The 17191-nt window shown below is 49.2% G+C and overlaps 1 protein-coding gene across 1 annotated transcript in view; it reads right to left on the bottom strand.

Moving 5' to 3' along the window:
- Positions 1 to 1871, bottom strand: part of LOC140390481 (carnitine O-acetyltransferase-like) — a 50553-nt gene extending 48682 nt beyond the window's left edge. Inside the window, exon 1 of the mRNA XM_072475645.1 lies at positions 1539 to 1871. Within this exon, the coding sequence (XP_072331746.1) occupies positions 1539 to 1565 (27 nt within the window). The 5' untranslated portion in view covers positions 1566 to 1871. The remainder of the gene's footprint in view (positions 1 to 1538) is intronic.
- Positions 1872 to 17191: the final 15320 nt, after the last annotated feature.

Raw genomic sequence — 17191 nt, 5'->3', positions numbered from 1 at the left:
AAGTTTTCTCTTAGTGTTGTAGTCTACGGAATTCTCTTCCGAGAGCGGAAGGTGTGTCACTCAATTCATTCCAGATTTCTGATTTTTGGGGTACGTTGGGGGAGGGGGGGGGCGTAGTTAGGGCGGCACCGGTCGGGGGCTCTACGCGGCCCGGCCCGCCGATTCTCGGCCGGTGATGAGCCGAACGGCTGTCATAAAAACGCAGAGTCCCGCCGGTGCCGTCCACACCTGCTCTCAGCCAGCGGGAACTCGCCGTTGAAGGATCCGGCGGCGGCCTTGGGGGGGGGGGGGGGGGGGGGAAGAGTGGAGGGGGATCCGATGTGGCCACCGATCGGCAGGTCAGCCTCTATGGATGGGGGCCTCCTTTTCGCGTCAATCCCTGTAGTCCTGCGCCATGTTGCGTTGGGGCCGGCGCGTTGAAGGAAGCCACAGCGCATGCACGCGTTGGCGCCAGTGCCACTGCGCATGTGTGGATCCCACGGCGTCCTAGGGGCTTTTCACAGTAACTTCATTTGAAGCCTACTTGTGCCAATAAGCGATTTTCATTTCATTTCATTTGACGCGGGGATCAGCGGCTGAAGCGGCGTGAACCGCTCCAGTGCCGTGCTGGCCCCCTGTAGGGGCCCGAATTGCTGATCCTGAGGCCGTGTTTCACGACGGCGTTTCCGACGGTGTCAACACTTAGCCTCAGGATCACAGAATCCTGCCCATAATAACCTAGTTCACTGTCTCGGTTCTTCCATTAACCATTGTGCAAGTCAACAAGTTAACCTTCAATCTTCAAGGTGGTTTTCAATAAGACACACAGAACATGTCTGTGGAGAAAAGACAAATGTCAGAGCTGGGATCTGCTGGTTAAAGGGAGTAGACATTTTATACAGTACAGTACACGCAAGTCGGACAGGATCTGCAGCATAAATTATCAGCTGTCCACAGTTTGAAACGAAGACAAAGCAGGAGCAACAACAAAAATATGAGAAAATACGATTTCCCTCGATGTTTGCAAGCCATTGACTCCCCCCCCCCCCCCCTCCTTTGCACCCCCCCCCCCCTCCTTTCCACCAACCACTACACTTTAAAATTATTTAACTGGTGGTAAAGTGCGTTGGGACCAGTTGCGATCGAATTGCATTTAATTTTAAATAAAGTTGATTCATTTTAAAGCCTATTTCTAGCTGTTGTGGGCAAGATCGACTGGTTGGCACAGAGTCCCCGAACAAAATGCAGATTTACAATTGTCCTTCAGGACCGGAATACTTGTGCAGCAATCACTGGGAATTGAGGGCCGGGGGTGGAAGCAAGTTACTTGGTGCTCAAACACAGGGCAGAGCTCAGTGACATTCAGCACGTGTGCAATGCTGGCTGTTTATTGTGACTGTAACAGGGCTGCAACATCTTGTGGGAACACAGCGACACCAAAACAGGCTGCAGGGCAGAGCGGATACAAAAATGTGCAACTTTTAGCTTCCGCCCTGTAACGAGTCCCACTTGCTGGGCTACAATGTAACAGGTCGCGAAACTGACGATCGGAAACTCACCAAGAGGCGCGTGGACGCCGTGAGCATCGTGATCAACCTCTCCCGGGAAGCATTTACTCCAATACAGGAGGGGCCGGTCTGAGATTTTGTTTTAAAAAGACAACAGAAAAATAAAAAGACAAATCCTCAGTCCGAGCTGTTCCAGCAGCTGCTGGGATTGGGGAGGGATCGGCTCTGCAAGGAAACAGTAAGAGTTTAGAGTTCACCAGAGCTCGCCCCAACTTCCGTCTGCTTCCCAGCTCTGTCTGCATTCAAAATAAATGCAAGGATACGGTGCAAACGTGCGGGGGTGCCTGCAGATTATGGAGTTTGAACATTCGTGTGCTGATCATTGTTAATGAAAGCAGCCCGGAATGTCATTTTTATGAACGTTTGCTGGGTGGAGGGGAGGATGTTTTTTTTAAAGCAATGCTAATCTGGAGTGGCGAATGAAAAGCTTCAAATCCGGTCATTCCTGTGGCTCATTTGCATGAGACCGGATTATGGTCGGAGAGGAATTTATTTAATTTGTTCACCGGTCATTGTACCTATGTAAGATTTTCTTTTTTTAAATCCCCTCACTGTTGCAATGGTACAGTCCAGCATTCGAGGCGCTCTCAATATCAAATGTCAACAAAGCCCAATATTGCCAAGGTCAGGCGATCAAAGAGTTCACCCTCGGCCAAACATGTTCACACAAATTGAAAAATGTTGTTTACGGTATGAGGCACAACAACATCTTAATACAGTGGTGGGCACAGGAAGCAAGTGGAATTTTTGATAGATCTCATTGTCCAAATCATCCCTTCAGGGGCGAGAGTATTCCCCACAAGACATTGAACAGGACGAGGTTTGGGTTGGTAAGGCGATGAGGGGGAATGGGAGCTTTTGATCTGACCAATAACGTTGACATGGATCCTGCTATTCAAAGTCATCTTTTTGTTCAACCTCCTGTTATTTTCAACGTTTAATTGTGCACTCCATCTATCGAGCAGAATGTGACAGGCAGAGCTAAGTGATCCCGAATAATGATCTTTATTATTGTCACAAGTAGACTTACATTAATCATTATCATAGAAATTACAGTGCAGAAGGAGGTCATTCAGCCCATCGAGTCTGCACCGGCTCTTGGAAAGAGCACCCTACCCAAGGTCCACACCTCCATCCTATCCCCATAACACAGTAGCCCCACCCAACACTAAGGGCCATTTTGGACACTAAGGGCAATTTATCATGGCCAATCCACCTAACCTGCACATCTTTGGACTGTGGGAGGAAACAGGAACACCCGGAGGAAACCCACGCACACACGGGGAGAATGTGCAGACTCCACACAGACAGTGACCCAAGCCGGGAATCGAACCTGGGACCCTGGAGCTGTGAAGCAATTGTGCTATCCACTATGCTACCGTGCTGCACAATTAACACTGCAATAAAGTTACTGTGAAAAGCCCCTAGTCGCCACATTCCGGCGCCAGTTCGGGTACACAGAGGGAGAATTCAGAATGTCCACTTCACCTAACAGCATGCCTTTCTGGACTTGTGGGAGGAAACCGGAGCACCCGGAGGAAACCCACGCAGACACGGGGAGAACATGCAGACTCCGCACAGCCAGTGATCCAAACTGGAATCGAACCTGGGACCCTGGCGCTGTGAAACGACAGTGCTAACTACTGTGCTACCATGCCACATCCCGTGGGGAATGGAGGTGGACAATCAAACAACTCATTGGAGGAGGAGGCTCCACAAGGATCCCCATCTTCAGTGATGGAGGGACCCACAGAACATCAGTGCAAAAGGCAAGGATGGAGCATTTCCAGCCATCATCAACCAGAGGTGCTGAGTGGACCGCCTTCACAAGAACAATTTGGGCTGGGCAATAAGTACTGGCCCAGACAGCAAAGCCCACATCCCTTGAATGCATAAAAAATCACCTTGGAGGTCCCCTGCATTGGACATGCTGATCTTTAGCCAATTCGAGTTGTTCTGCATGATATCACAAATGGCAAAAGACACTGGACAAAGCAAAAGCCATAGGCCCTGACAACCTAGTGACAATACAAAACTAGTCATAACTAGCTACATACAGCACTGGCATCTACTTGGCAATATCCAAGTATGACTTGTTCACAAAAGCATGACAAATATTACTGCCCCATCAGCCTTTCCTTGGTTATTAGCAAAGCGATAGAAGGTGTTGAGAGGGTTGTTAAGAAGGCGTACGGTGTGTTAGTTTTTATTGGTAGAGGGATTGAGTTTCGGAGCCATGAGGTCATGTTGCAGCTGTACAAAACTCTGGTGCGGCCGCATTTGGAGTATTGCGTGCAATTCTGGTCGCCGCATTATAGGAAGGATGTGGAAGCATTGGAAAGGGTGCAGAGGAGATTTACCAGAATGTTGCCTGATATGGAGGGAAGACCTTATGAGGGAAGGCTGAGGGACTTGAGACTGTTTTCGTTAGAGAGAAGAAGGTTAAGAGGTGACTTAATTGAGGCATACAAGATGATCAGAGGATTAGATACGGTGGACAGTGAGAGCCTTTTTCCTCGGATGGTGATGTCTAGCACGAGGGGGACATAGCTTTAAACTGAGGGGAAATAGATATAGGACAGATGTCAGAGGTAGGTTCTTTACTCAGAGAGTAGTAAAAGCGTGGAATGCCCTGCCTGCAACAGTAGTGGACTCGCCAACATTAAGGGCATTTAAATGGTCATTGGATAAACATATGGATGATAAGGGAATAGTGTAGATGGGCTTTAGAGTGGTTTCACAGGTCGGCGCAACATCGAGGGCCGAAGAGCCTGTACTGTGCTGTAATGTTCTATGTTCCATGTGTTGTTGATTGTACTATCAGGTGGCACTAATTCAGCAATAACCTGCTCACAGACGCTCAGTTTGAGTTCTGCCAGGGTCACTCACTCCTGACCTCATTACAGCCTTGGTTCAAACGGACAAAAGGGCTGAATGCCAGAGGTGAGGTGAGAGTGACTGGCTTTGACATCAAGGCAGCATTTGACTGAGTATGGCATGAAGGAGTCCTAGCAAAACAGGAGTCAATGGGAATGGGGAGGGGGAGGGGGGAATTCGCCACTGTTTGGAGTTTTGCTTGGCAGAAAGAAAGGTAGTTGTGGTGGTTAGAGGCCAATTCTCTCAGTTCCTCAGGGCAGTGTCCTTGGCCCAACCATCTTCAGCTGCTTCATCAATGACCTTTCTTCCAACATGAGGTCAGAAGTGGGAATGTTCATTCAGAACTGCACAATGTTCAATATCATTTTCATCTCCTCAGATACAGAAATAGTTCTTGCTCATGAGCAGCAAGATCTAACCAAATTTCGACAGAGTCCCATGTTGAGCACGTACAGCCAGTTGCTTCCACTCACAGCATGGTAGCACAAGTGGATAACACAGTGGCTTCACAGCGCCAGGGTCCCAGGTTCGATTCCCCGCTGGGTCACTGTCTGTGCGGAGTCTGCACGTTCTCCCCGTGTCTGCGTGGGTTTCCTCCGGGTGCTCCGGTTTCCTCCCACCGCCCAAACATGTGCAGGTTAGGTGGATTGGCCATGCTAAATTGCCCTTTGTGTCCAAAAAGGTTAGGAGGGGTTAAGGGGATAGGGTGGAAGTGAGGGCTTAAGTGGGTCGGTGCAGACTTGATGGGCCGAATAACCTCCTTAACATAGAACTGTATGTTCTATGTTAAAACTGAGAAACACTATGGCTGTTCTTTTGGTCCCTGTTTGTGGAGACCAGCACTCACTGAGTTACTACATCCCTGAAGCTTCTACCTATAACCACCTCTGCCTATCTCAGCACTATCTCGCCTCAATAGATCAGGCGAGCTGGACTTTATTGTGAGACTAGCTGTCTCATTCAAATATGCAGATTTGCCAGATAGTGATCCCATCCACAATGGACAGGATTCAATAATATCCTTTAGGGAATTAAATCTGCTGCCCCTGTCTGGCCTATATGTGACTATGTGGTTAACTCTGAACAACCCTCCAAAATGGCCGAGGAAGTCACTCAGGTCAAGACCAGTTAGGGATGGGCAATAAATGGTCCTGCCAATGACACCCATGACCCATGTATGAATAAACAAAAATACATTGGGATCTGAATGCATAAACTTCTAGCTTGGAGGTGAGCTTACTGCCCACAGAACTATGACAGAGATAGAGAAATCTGTGGAAGCTGCTGAACACCACGGCAATGAAGAAAGATAACTGAGTGCAGGGAGAGACACAGCAGAAAAAGTCTTGACAAAAATTGAGCTTATGCAGTCTCTTTTTAAAAATTTATTGACAGGATGTGGGACCAGCATTTATTGCCCAGCCCTGGTTGCCTTGAGAGGGTGGTGGCGAACTGCCTTCTTGAAGCCCCTGTAGCCATGTAAAATGGCCACCTGCAAAGGACCATGGGAATTGTGGTCAATTTGGGACACAGACAGGTATACAGCCTCTGGGTATTGCGCATGTAGTGATATCTGTATGTGCATGTACATAAGGCGTTAATGTGTAATTAGTAGCACCACATGATCACTAGAGGGCCGGACCAACAGGGGTATAAAAAGCAATTACATTGTGTCTCTCCCTCTCTCTTGGGTGCACTGTGATCAGGGCAGTATCAGATTAGTTCAGATGGCTAGTGGAGTTATGTATAGTTACTGTAGTTAGATCTTGTTAACCTTATCACTAGTATCAAAGTTAAAGTAAAGAACTCATGCAATTATTGTTATAGTTACTCAATAAACCTTTTGTTACTACTGGACGAGTTCGAGTCAAGTTCATCGAGATTCAGAAGACCTCATCATTAACCAAGGATTGAGTAGCACATGTTACCTACCACACAGGTGACAAAACAGCACAAAGAAACCAGACTTGGCTGAAATTTGTATCCATTAAGAGTCGATCACCATTTCCCCCAGGACAATAGAGTTTGAATCAAGGAGTTACAACAGTAGCAGACTAACCGGCGCCACCCCCCTTATTTGGAAAGGCCTACGTGCCTGGGATAATGATAGCTAGGACTCGCCCAGCCATCAAGGTATCCGCCCCAAATTGGCTGAGATCGATGAGGGTGATTGAAAACCCTATCGATCCATTGGACCTGGAGTAAGGACCACCTAAAAGGGCACGAAAGAGACAAAGGATAAAAAGCCCTGCGCACTAGAGATCGGTCTCTTTTGGGACCAGCCTGTGTGCGACCGACTGCAGCAGAACAACCAAGTTCAAGGACCCGCGACCATTCCTGAAGGACGAGCCCAGCTGAGACGAACCCAACAACTTCCAAACCGACCACGTGGACCCGGATAGAGGCCTTATCACGCACAGTACCGGTCACTCGAAGTTAAGTAAAGGTCATCTTAGTCGTTAGGTGTAGTTTAGTACGGAGCCGCGTGTGTTATTACATAGAGAGACAAGTCTTGTGTTATTAATAAACTGTGTTTTTGGGCTAACATATTGGTTGTGTGGTCATTTTGTCGATATAAGGAACAGCTTGTGCTTCACCCCAAAGTAAAGAAGTCAACACCGCTTAGTCCTTGAGGTGTAGGTACACCCACCGTGCTGTTAAATTGGGTCGTTTTGTTGTCTTTGTAGCGGTTGGATAAAACTGAGTGGCTTCCTAGGCCGAGATGTTTCGAGCCTGGGTCCCTCGGGTCTCTAGTCCAGTGACAATACAACTGCAGCACCACTACCGCGTGTTAACGATATATAAATGTAAGTCTTTATTTTATTCAAACATTCAACTCATTGAATCCCTACAGTGCAGAAGGAGGCCACTTGGCCCATCGTGTTTGCACCGGCACTTGGAAAGAGCACCCTAATTAAGCTCACATCTCCACCCTATCCGTGTAACTGCTTCTCCTGCAAGGTAAGTATTTAAAGTTATTCTTACCTCCCCGACAGGCCCCTGGACACTGCTCCTGCCGAAATACTTACCTTGCAGGAGAAGCAGCCTCGTGATTTTCGGCGGGAGCAGTTTCCAGGGGCCTGTCGGGAAGGTAAGAATAACTTTAAATACTTACCTTGCAGGAGAAGCAGCCTCGTGATTTTCGGCGGGAGCAGTTTCCAGGGGCCTGTCGGGAAGGTAAGAATAACTTTAAATACTCACCTTGCAGGAGAAGCAGCCTCCAGATTTTCGGCGGGAGCAGTTTCCATGGGCCTGTCGGGAAGGTAAGAATAACTTTAAATACTTACCTTTGCAGCTGCAGGAAGTCGGCCGTGGGGATTTCTGGGAAGATTTGTTGGTACCTGTATATAAGTTGGCCGGTTGCTAAACCCGAGACACTACACTTGTAGTGTCCCCCACCCTTCCACCGCCTCTAATCTAAGGGGTTGAGTGATTATCAAGTAAGCTCTTCCTTTCTTTTTCTTGTTTTATCTAGAGGGGATGGCAGGGGAGGCAGTACAATGTTCCTCCTGCAGAATGTTTGAGGTGTGGGACGCTGCCAGTGTCCCTGCTGATTTCATATGTGGGAAGTGCACCCATCTCCAGCTCCTCAGAAACCGTGTTAGGGAACTGGAGCTGGAGCTGGATGAACTTCGGATCATTCGGGAGGCAGAGGTGGTTATAGGTAGAAGCTTCAGGGATGTAGTAACTCCGAAGTATAAAGATAGATGGGTGACGGTGAGAGGGGCTGGGAGGAAGCAGTCAGTACAGGGATCCCCTGAGGTCGTTCCCCTTAGTAACAAGTATACCGCTTTGGATACTGTTGTGGGGGGGACTTACCAGGGATAAGCCATGGGGTACAGGTCTCTGGCACAGAGTCTGTCCCTGTTTCTCAGAAGGGAAGGGGGGAGAGGAGTAGAGCATTAGTCATTGGAGAATCCATCGTTAGGGGGATAGATAGGAGATTCTGTGGGAACGAGAGAGACTCGGGGTTGGTGTGTTGCCTCCCAGGTGCCAGGGTCCGCAATGTCTCGGATCGTGTTTTTGGGATGCTTAAGGGGGAGGGGGAGCAGCCCCAAGTCATGGTCCACATAGGTACCAACGACATAGGTAGGAAAAAGGATAGGGATCTAAGGCAAATATTCCAGGAGCTAGGGTGGAAACTTAGATCGAGCACAAACAGAGTTATTATCTCTGGCTTGTTACCCGTTCTACATGCTAGCGAGATGAGGAATAGTGAGAGAGAGCAGTTGAACACGTGGCTACAGGGATGGTGCAGGAGGGAGGGTTTCAGATTCCTGGATAATTGGGGCTCATTCTGGGGTAGGTGGGACCTCTACAAACGGGATGGTCTACACCTGGACCAGAAGGGTACAAATACCCTGGGGGGGATATTTGCTAATGCTCTTCGGGAGGGTTTCAACTAGTTCAGCAGGGGATTGGGAACCTGAATTGTAGCTCCAGTATACAGGAGGTTTAGAGTAGTGAGGTTATGAGTAAGGTTTTAAAGTTGCAGGAGTGTACCGGCAGACAGGAAAGTGGTTTAAAGTGTGTCTACTTCAATGCCAGGAGCATCCGGAATAAGGTGGGTGAACCTGCGGCATGGGTTGGTACCTGGGACTTCGATGTTGTGGCCATCTCGGAGACATGGATAGAGCAGGGACAGGAATGGTTGTTGCAGGTGCCAGGGTTTAGATATTTCAGTAAGCTCAGAGAAGGTGGTAAAAGAGGGGGAGGGGTGGCATTGTTAGTCAAGGACAGGATTACGGTGGCAGAAAGAACGTTTGATGAGGATTCGTCGACTGAGGTAGTATGGGCTGAAGTTAGAAACAGGAACGGTGAGGTAACCCTGTTAGGGGTTTTCTATAGGCCTCCGAAAAGTTCAGAGATGTAGAGGAAAGGATTGCAAAGATTCTGGATAGGAGCGAAAGTAACAGAGTAGTTGTTATAGGGGACTTTAACTTTCCAAATATTGACTGGAAACGCTATAGTTCAAGTACTTTAGATGGATCCGATTTTGTCCAATGTGTTTCCTGGCGCAGTATGTAGATAGACCAACGAGAGGCGAGGCAATATTGGATTTGGTACTGGGTAATGAACCAGGACAGGTGTTAGATTTGTAGGTAGGTGAGCACTTTGGTGATAGTGACCACAATTCGATTACGTTTACTTTAGTGTTGGAAAGGGATAGGTATATACCGCAGGGCAACAGTTATATCTGGGGGAAAGGCAATTATGATGCGATGAGGCAAGACTTAGGATGCATTGGATGGAGAGGAAAACTGCAGGGGATGGGCACAATGGAAATATGGAACTTGTTCAAGGAACAGCTACTGCGTGTCCTTGATAAATATGTACCTGTCAGGCAGGGAGGATGTGGTCGAGCGAGGGAACCGTGGTTTACTAAAGCAGTTGAAACACTTGTCAAGAGGAAGAAGGAGGCTTATGTAAAGATGAGACGTGAAGGTTCAATTCGGGCGCTCAAGAGTTACAAGTTAGCTAGGAAGGACCTAAAGAGAGAGCTAAGAAGAGCCAGGAGGCGGCAGGTAGGATCAAGGATAACCCTAAAGCTTTCTATAGATATGTCAGGAATAAAAGAATGACTAGGGTAAGAGTAGGGCCAGTCAAGGACAGTAGTGGGAAGTTGTGCGTGGAGTCAGAGGAGATAGGAGAGGTGCTAAATGAATATTTTTCGTCAGTATTCACACAGGAAAAGTACAATGTTGTCGAGGAGAATACTGAGATACAGGCTACTAGACTAGAAGGGCTTGAGGTTCATAAGGAGGAGGTGTTAGCAATTCTGGAAAGTGTGAAAATAGATAAATCCCCAGGGCCGGGTGGGATTTATCCTACGATTCTCTGGGAAGCTAGGGAGGAGATTGCTGAGCCTTTGGCATTGATCTTTAAGTCATCTTTGTCTACAGGAATAGTGCCAGAAGACTGGAGGATAGCAAATGTTGCCCCCTTGTTCAAGAAGGGGAGTAGAGACAACCCTGGTAACTATAGACCAGTGAGCCTTACTTCTGTTGTGGACAAAGTCTTGGAAAGGTTTATAAGAGATAGGATGTACAATCAACTGGAAAGGAATAATTTGGTTAGAGATAGTCAACACGGTTTTGTGAAGGGTAGGTCATGCCTCACAAACCTTATTGAGTTCTTTGAGAAGGTGACCAAACAGGTAGATGAGGATAAAGCAGTTGATGTGGTGTATATGGATTTCAGTAAAGCGTTTGATAAGGTTCCCACGGTAGGCTATTTCAGAAAATACGGAGGCATGGGATTCAGGGTGATTTAGCAGTTTGGATCAGAAATTGGCTAGCTGGAAGAAGACAAAGGGTGGTGGTTGATGGGAAATGTTCAGACTGGAGTCCAGTCACTAGTGGTGTACCACAAGGATCTGTTTTGGGGCCACTGCTGTTTGACCTGGAGGAGGGCGTAGAAGGATGGGTGAGTAAATTTGCAGATGACACTAAAGCTGGTGGAGTTGTGGACAGTGCGGAAGGATGTTACAAGTTACAGAGGGACATAGATAAGCTGCAGAGCTGGGCTGAGAGGTGGCAAATGGAGTTTAATGCAGAAAAGTGTGAGGTGATTCATTTTGGAAGGAATAACAGGATGACAGAGTACTTGGCTAATGGTAAGATTCTTGGCAGTGTGGATGAGCAGAGAGATCTCGGTGTCCATGTATATAGATCCCTGAAAGTTGCCACCCAGGTTGAGAGGGTTGTTAAGAAGGCGTACGGTGTGTTAGCTTTTATTGGTAGATGGGTTGAGTTTCGGAGCCATGATGTCATGTTGCAGCTGTACAAAACTCTGGTGCGGCCGCATTTGGAGTATTGCGTGCAATTCTGGTCGCCGCATTATAGGAAGGATGTGGAAGCATTGGAAAGGGTGCAGAGGAGATTTACCAGGATGTTGCCTGGTATGGAGGGAAGATCTTATGAGGGAAGGCTGAGGGACTTGAGGCTGTTTTCGTTAGAGAGAAGAAGGTTAAGAGGTGACTTAATTGAGGCATACAAGATGATCAGAAGATTAGATAGGGTGGACAGTGAGAGCCTTTTTCCTCGGATGGTGATGTCTAGCACAAGGGGACATAGCTTTAAATTGAGGGGAGATAGATATAGGACAGATGTCAGAGGTAGGTTCTTTACTCAGAGAGTAGTAAAGGCGTGGAATGCCCTGCCTACAACAGTAGTGGACTCGCCAACATTAAGGGCATTTAAATGGTCATTGGATAGACATATGGACGATAAGGGAATAGTGTAGATGGGCTTTAGAGTGGTTACACAGGTCGGCGCAACATCGAGGGCCGAAGGGCCTGTACTGCGCTGTAATGTTCTATGTTCTAACTCAGTAACCTCACCTAACCTTTTGGACACAAAAGGGCAATTCATCATGGTCAATCCACCTAACCTGCACTTCTTTGGACTGTGGGAGGAAACCAGAGTACCCGAAGGAACCCACGCAGACAAGGGGTGACAGTGCAAACTCCACACAGACAGTTACCTGAAGCTGAAATTGAACCCGGGACCCTGGAGCTGTGAGGGGGCAATGCTAACCACTGTGCCACCGTGGGGTTTATTGTGTGAAGAAATTCCCATCTAAGCAAATTGTTACCATCAGTTCAACTTGTGGTACGCTGTATTTCCCTACCGGCTGTAGCTATTTGTGAAGGCTGCGCCTTCTCAAACTTGCCGTTTGCTTGAGGTGTGGTAATCTTCAAGTTAAATCACCACCAGTCAGCTCTCCCCCTCACAGAGACTATGGCGACTTTATTTTCAAAAATATTTTAATAGAATTGCAAATAATTCTACCTGATGACCTTGAACACGGCCATCATATCTCTTCTCGCCGAGGACCTGGTTCGATCCCGGCCCCAGGTCACTGTCCATGTGGAGTTTGCACATTCTTCCCGTATCTGCGTGAGCCTCACCCCCACAACCCAAAGATATACAGGGTAGGTGGATTGGCCACGCTAAATTGCTCCTTAATTGGAAAAAAACCATGTCCCTTCTCAACCTTCTCTTCCTTTAACCAGACAGTACGAAGTCTTACAACACCAGGTTAAAGTCCAACAGGTTTGTTTCGATGTCACTAGCTTTCGGAGCGCTGCTCCTTCCTCAGGTGAATGAAGAGGTCTGTTCCAGAAACACATATATAGACAAATGCAAAGATGCCAAACAATGCTAGGAATGCAAGCATTAGCAGGTGATTAAATCTTTACAGATCCAGAGATGGGGTAACCCCAGGTTAAAGAGGTGTGAATTGTCTCAAGCCAGGACAGTTGGTAGGATTTCGCAGGCCAGATGGTGGGGGATGAATGTAATGTGACATGAATCCCAGGTCCCGGTTGAGGCCGCACTCATGTGTGCGGAACTTGGCTATAAGTTTCTGCTCGGCGATTCTGCGTTGTCGCGGGTCCTGAAGGCCGCCTTGGAGAACGCTTACCCGGAGATCAGAGGCTGAATGCCCTTGACTGCTGAAGTGTTCCCCGACTGGAAGGGAACATTCCTGCCTGGTGATTGTTGCGCGATGTCCGTTCATTCGTTGTCGCAGCGTCTGCATGGTCTCGCCAATGTACCACGCTTCGGGACATCCTTTCCTGCAGCGTATGAGGTAGAAACGTTGGCCGAGTCGCACGAGTATGTACCGCGTACCTGGTGGGTGGTGTTCTCACGTGTAATAGTGGTATCCATGTCGATGATCTGGCACGTCTTGCAGAGATTACCATGACAGGTAATCCACAACATTTAACCAGACAGCCCAACTTCTCCAAAATACACGCATTGTTGAAACCTCTCACCTTTGCAACCGTTCTCATGTATCTTTTCTGCACCTGCTCTAAAACCTTCACCTCTTCCTAAAGTATGGTTTCCAGAATTGGGCACAATATTCCAATTTAAACCTGAATCCGTGTTTTATAAAGGTTCATCCCCTTATTTGCGTTTTCACTCGTGCCTCTATTTATTAAGTCCAGGTTCCTAATACTTTTCTAACCACTATCTCAACCTGCCCTGTCACCTTCACGAGTTGTACACATTTACACCCCCCCCCCCCCCCCCCCACCCCCCCACCCCACCCGCCCTTTATTTCTCACCGCATTCAGAACTTGTGGTACACCACTGTGTTCTGATATTAGGGGGTTGTACGGTAGAACCTGCTCTCCAGGTTTACCTGTGGCCCCTGCATGCTAGCTCCGCCCAGGAGGCGGGTTATAAATATGCGTGGCCTCCAGCTCGCAGCCATTTCGCCAGCTGCTGTGGGAGGCCACACATCTGATACTAATAAAGCCTCAGTTTGGAATCAACTTCGTCTCCAGTCAAATTGATCGTGCTTCAGTTTATTAGTATCCGATTCTGAAGATGGACCTCCGGATTAAACCGGATCGCCTGCAGCTGGATCCACACGCAAGCGACGCCAGAAAGGACTTCCAGCACTGGCTAGCTTGTTTTGAAGCGTATATCAACGCGGCGCCGACCCCTGTTCCAGAGCCTCAGAAGATCCAAATATTGTACTCCAGACTCAGCTCCCAAGTCTTCCCGCTGATCCAGGATGCGCCCAATTACGCTGATGCCATGACTCGACTCAAAGAAAATTATGAACAGAAGACGAATACGCTCTTCGCCAGACACGCACTCGCAACGCATACTCAACCACCTGGTGAGTCAATCAAGGACTTCTGGAGGGCCCTGATCCCATTAGTTCGGGACTGTGACTGCCAGGACGTTACAGCTAAGGTGCACTCAGATCTCCTTATGCGGGACGCTTTTGTAACTGGAATTGGTTCTGATGTTATCAGGCAGCGGCTCCTGGAAGGGGCCACGCGCAACCTCGCAGAGACTAAAACACTAGTGCTCTCCATGACGGTCACCCTGCGCAATGTCCAATCCTACGCCCCTAATCGCAAGGCCCACTCCTCCTACGCTTCATGGGCCCCACAGGCAGCCACCCCAGCGGGGGCACTACCCACCCAATACGCCTGTGCTACGCGCCAGCCAGTGATCCCGGAGGGCCCCAATGCTATTTTTGCGGCCAGCAAAAACACCCCCGGCCCACGCTGCCCTTTGAAGGCCTGCGGAAAGAAGGGCCACTTCGCTGCGGTGTGCTAGGTCCGCTCAGCAGTCGCGGTCGCTCCCACCCGCCCCAGTCACCGACAATGGGCGCCGCCATCCTCCTCCCCTCCCCAGGCCATGTGCGACCAATGGGCGCCGCCATCTTCTCCCCCGCACAACACGTGCGTTTCATGGGCGCCGCCATCTTGCTCCACCCCCGCAGCGTGCATTCCATGGGCGCCGCCATTTTGTAATCCCCAGGAACTCCGGGTGCCGCCATCTTGTCCACCCCGCAGCACATGGATACCAATGGCTTTCCAGGACTTCAACTCAACAGCTGTCTCACTACCCGACGATCAAACACGGCTCGCCTCCATGGCAATCGACCAGTCCCGACCACATAATCTGACCAACGCATCCACCAGCGTGAAAGTCAACGGCCATGTGACTTCCTGCCTACTGGACTCCGGGAGCACCAAGAGCTTTGTACACCCAAGTACGGTAAGGTGCTGCTCCCTTAAGTTACACCCTACCAATCAAAGTATCTCCCTGGCCTCCGGATCCCATCGCGTAGTGATCCGGGGGTACTGCACGGTCATGCTCACAGTCCAAGGCGTAGAGTTCCACGGCTTTCGCCTCTACGTCCTCCCTAACCTCTGCACTGTACTTATCGTCGGCCTGGATGTCCAGTGCAACTTCCAGAGCCTGACCCTTAAATTCGGCGGACCCTTACCATCCCTCACTGTGTGCGGCCTCGCAACCCTAAAGGTTGATCCTCCTTCCCTCTTTCCCAATCTAACTCCAGATTGCAAATCCGTCGCCTCCAAGAGCAGACGGTACAGCACCCAGGATAAGGCCTTCATCAGGTCCGAAGTCCTGCGGTTGCTTCGGGAGGGCGTCATCGAGGCCAGCAACAGCCCCTGGAGAGCTCAAGTGGTAGTGGTTAAGTCTGGGGGAAAAAAAACGAATGGTCGTGGACTACAGCCCGACAATCAACAGGTACACGCAGCTCGATGCGTATCCCCTCCCCCGCATATCTGACATGGTTAACCAGATTGCACAGTACCGGGTCTTCTCAACGGTGGACCTGAAATCCGCTTACCACCAGCTCCCCATCCGTAAATCGGACCGGCCATATACCGCCTTCGAGGCAGACGGCCGTCTATATCACTTCCTTAGGGTCCCCTTCGGCGTCACCAATGGGGTTTCGGTTTTCCAAAGGGAGATGGACCGAATGGTCGACCGGTACGGCTTGCGGGCCACGTTTCCGTACCTAGACAATGTGACCATCTGCAGCCATGATCAGCAGGGCCACGACGCCAACCTTGCTAAATTTCTCCGCACCACCACTCTCCTCAACCTCACGTATAACAAGGAGAAGTGTGTGTTCCGCACAAACCGCCTAGCCATCCTCGGCTACGTGGTCCAGAACGGAGTTCTGGGGCCCGATCCCGACCGCATGCGCCCCCTCATGGAGCTCCCCCTCCCCCACTGCTCCAAGGCCCTCAAACGCTGCCTGGGGTTTTTCTCACCATACGCGCAGTGGCTCCCAAACTATGCGGACAAGGTCCGCCCACTCATACAGTCCACTCAGTTCCCCCTGACGGCCGAGGCCCAACAGGCTTTCGCCCGGATTAGAGCTGATATTGCCAAAGCTGGAATGCACGCTGTAGACGAAATCCTTCCTTTCCAAGTAGAAAGCGACGCATCAGACGTCGCCCTTGCTGCCACCCTCAACTAGGCAGGCAGGCCCGTGGCATTCTTTTCCCGCACCCTCCATGCCTCCAAAATTCGGCACTCATCCGTTAAAAAGGAGGCACTGGCTATCGTTGAGGCTATGCGACATTGGAGGCATTACCTGGTCGGCAGGAGATTCACTCTCCTCACTGACCAACGGTCGGTAGCCTTCATGTTCAACAACACACAGCGGGGCAAGATCAAAAATGCTAAAATCTTGCGAGGAGTTATTTGTCGTGTGGCGAGGGGGGGGGCGAGAAAAAGGGGAAAAGCTTGCACAGACTGTAAAATTGTGAGTTGAGGATTGTGTTCCCCAGATTGTTCATGTTTTTATACTTTTCAAATACGTTTGGAATGAAATACATTAAAAATAAAGCATTCAGTGTTCCGGGTTTATTTTTAGGGTCATAGAGTAAGGAGGTGATGCTGAACTTATACAAGATATTAGTTAGACTTCAGCTGGAATATTGTGTACACTTCTGGGCACCACATTAAAGGAAATATATGAACGCATTGGAGAGAGGGCAGTAGGGGTTTCCAAGAACGGTTCCAGGGATGAGAAATTTTGTGGATAAATTGGAGACATTGCGACTGTTCTTGGAGAGAAGAAGGCTAAGAGGAGATTTGATGGAGATGTTTGAAATCATGAGGGGGCTGGACAGGATAGGTAGGGAGAAACTGCTCCCGCTCGTAAAAGGATCAAGAACGAGAGGGTACTTATCTGTTTTTAAATTTAAAGTACCCAATTATTTTTTTTTCCAATTAAGGGGCAATTTAGCGTGGCCAATCCACCTAACCTGCACATCTTTGGGTTGTGGGGGTGAAAACCACGCAGACATGGGAAGAATGTGCAAACTCCACACAGACAGTGGCCAGGGCCAGGATTCGAACCCAGGTCCCCAACGCCGTAGGCAGCAATGCTAACCATTGTTCCCGTGTCGGCCCTGAGAGGATACATATTTAAAGTTATTTGCAAAAGACGTAACTGTGGTGTGAGTC

This window comes from Scyliorhinus torazame, chromosome 14, assembly GCF_047496885.1.
Source record: "Scyliorhinus torazame isolate Kashiwa2021f chromosome 14, sScyTor2.1, whole genome shotgun sequence".
NCBI classification, from domain to species: Eukaryota; Metazoa; Chordata; class Chondrichthyes; order Carcharhiniformes; family Scyliorhinidae; genus Scyliorhinus; species Scyliorhinus torazame.
The sequence above is the reverse complement of the archived record's forward strand: the minus strand, read 5'-3'. Positions and strand labels throughout refer to the sequence as shown.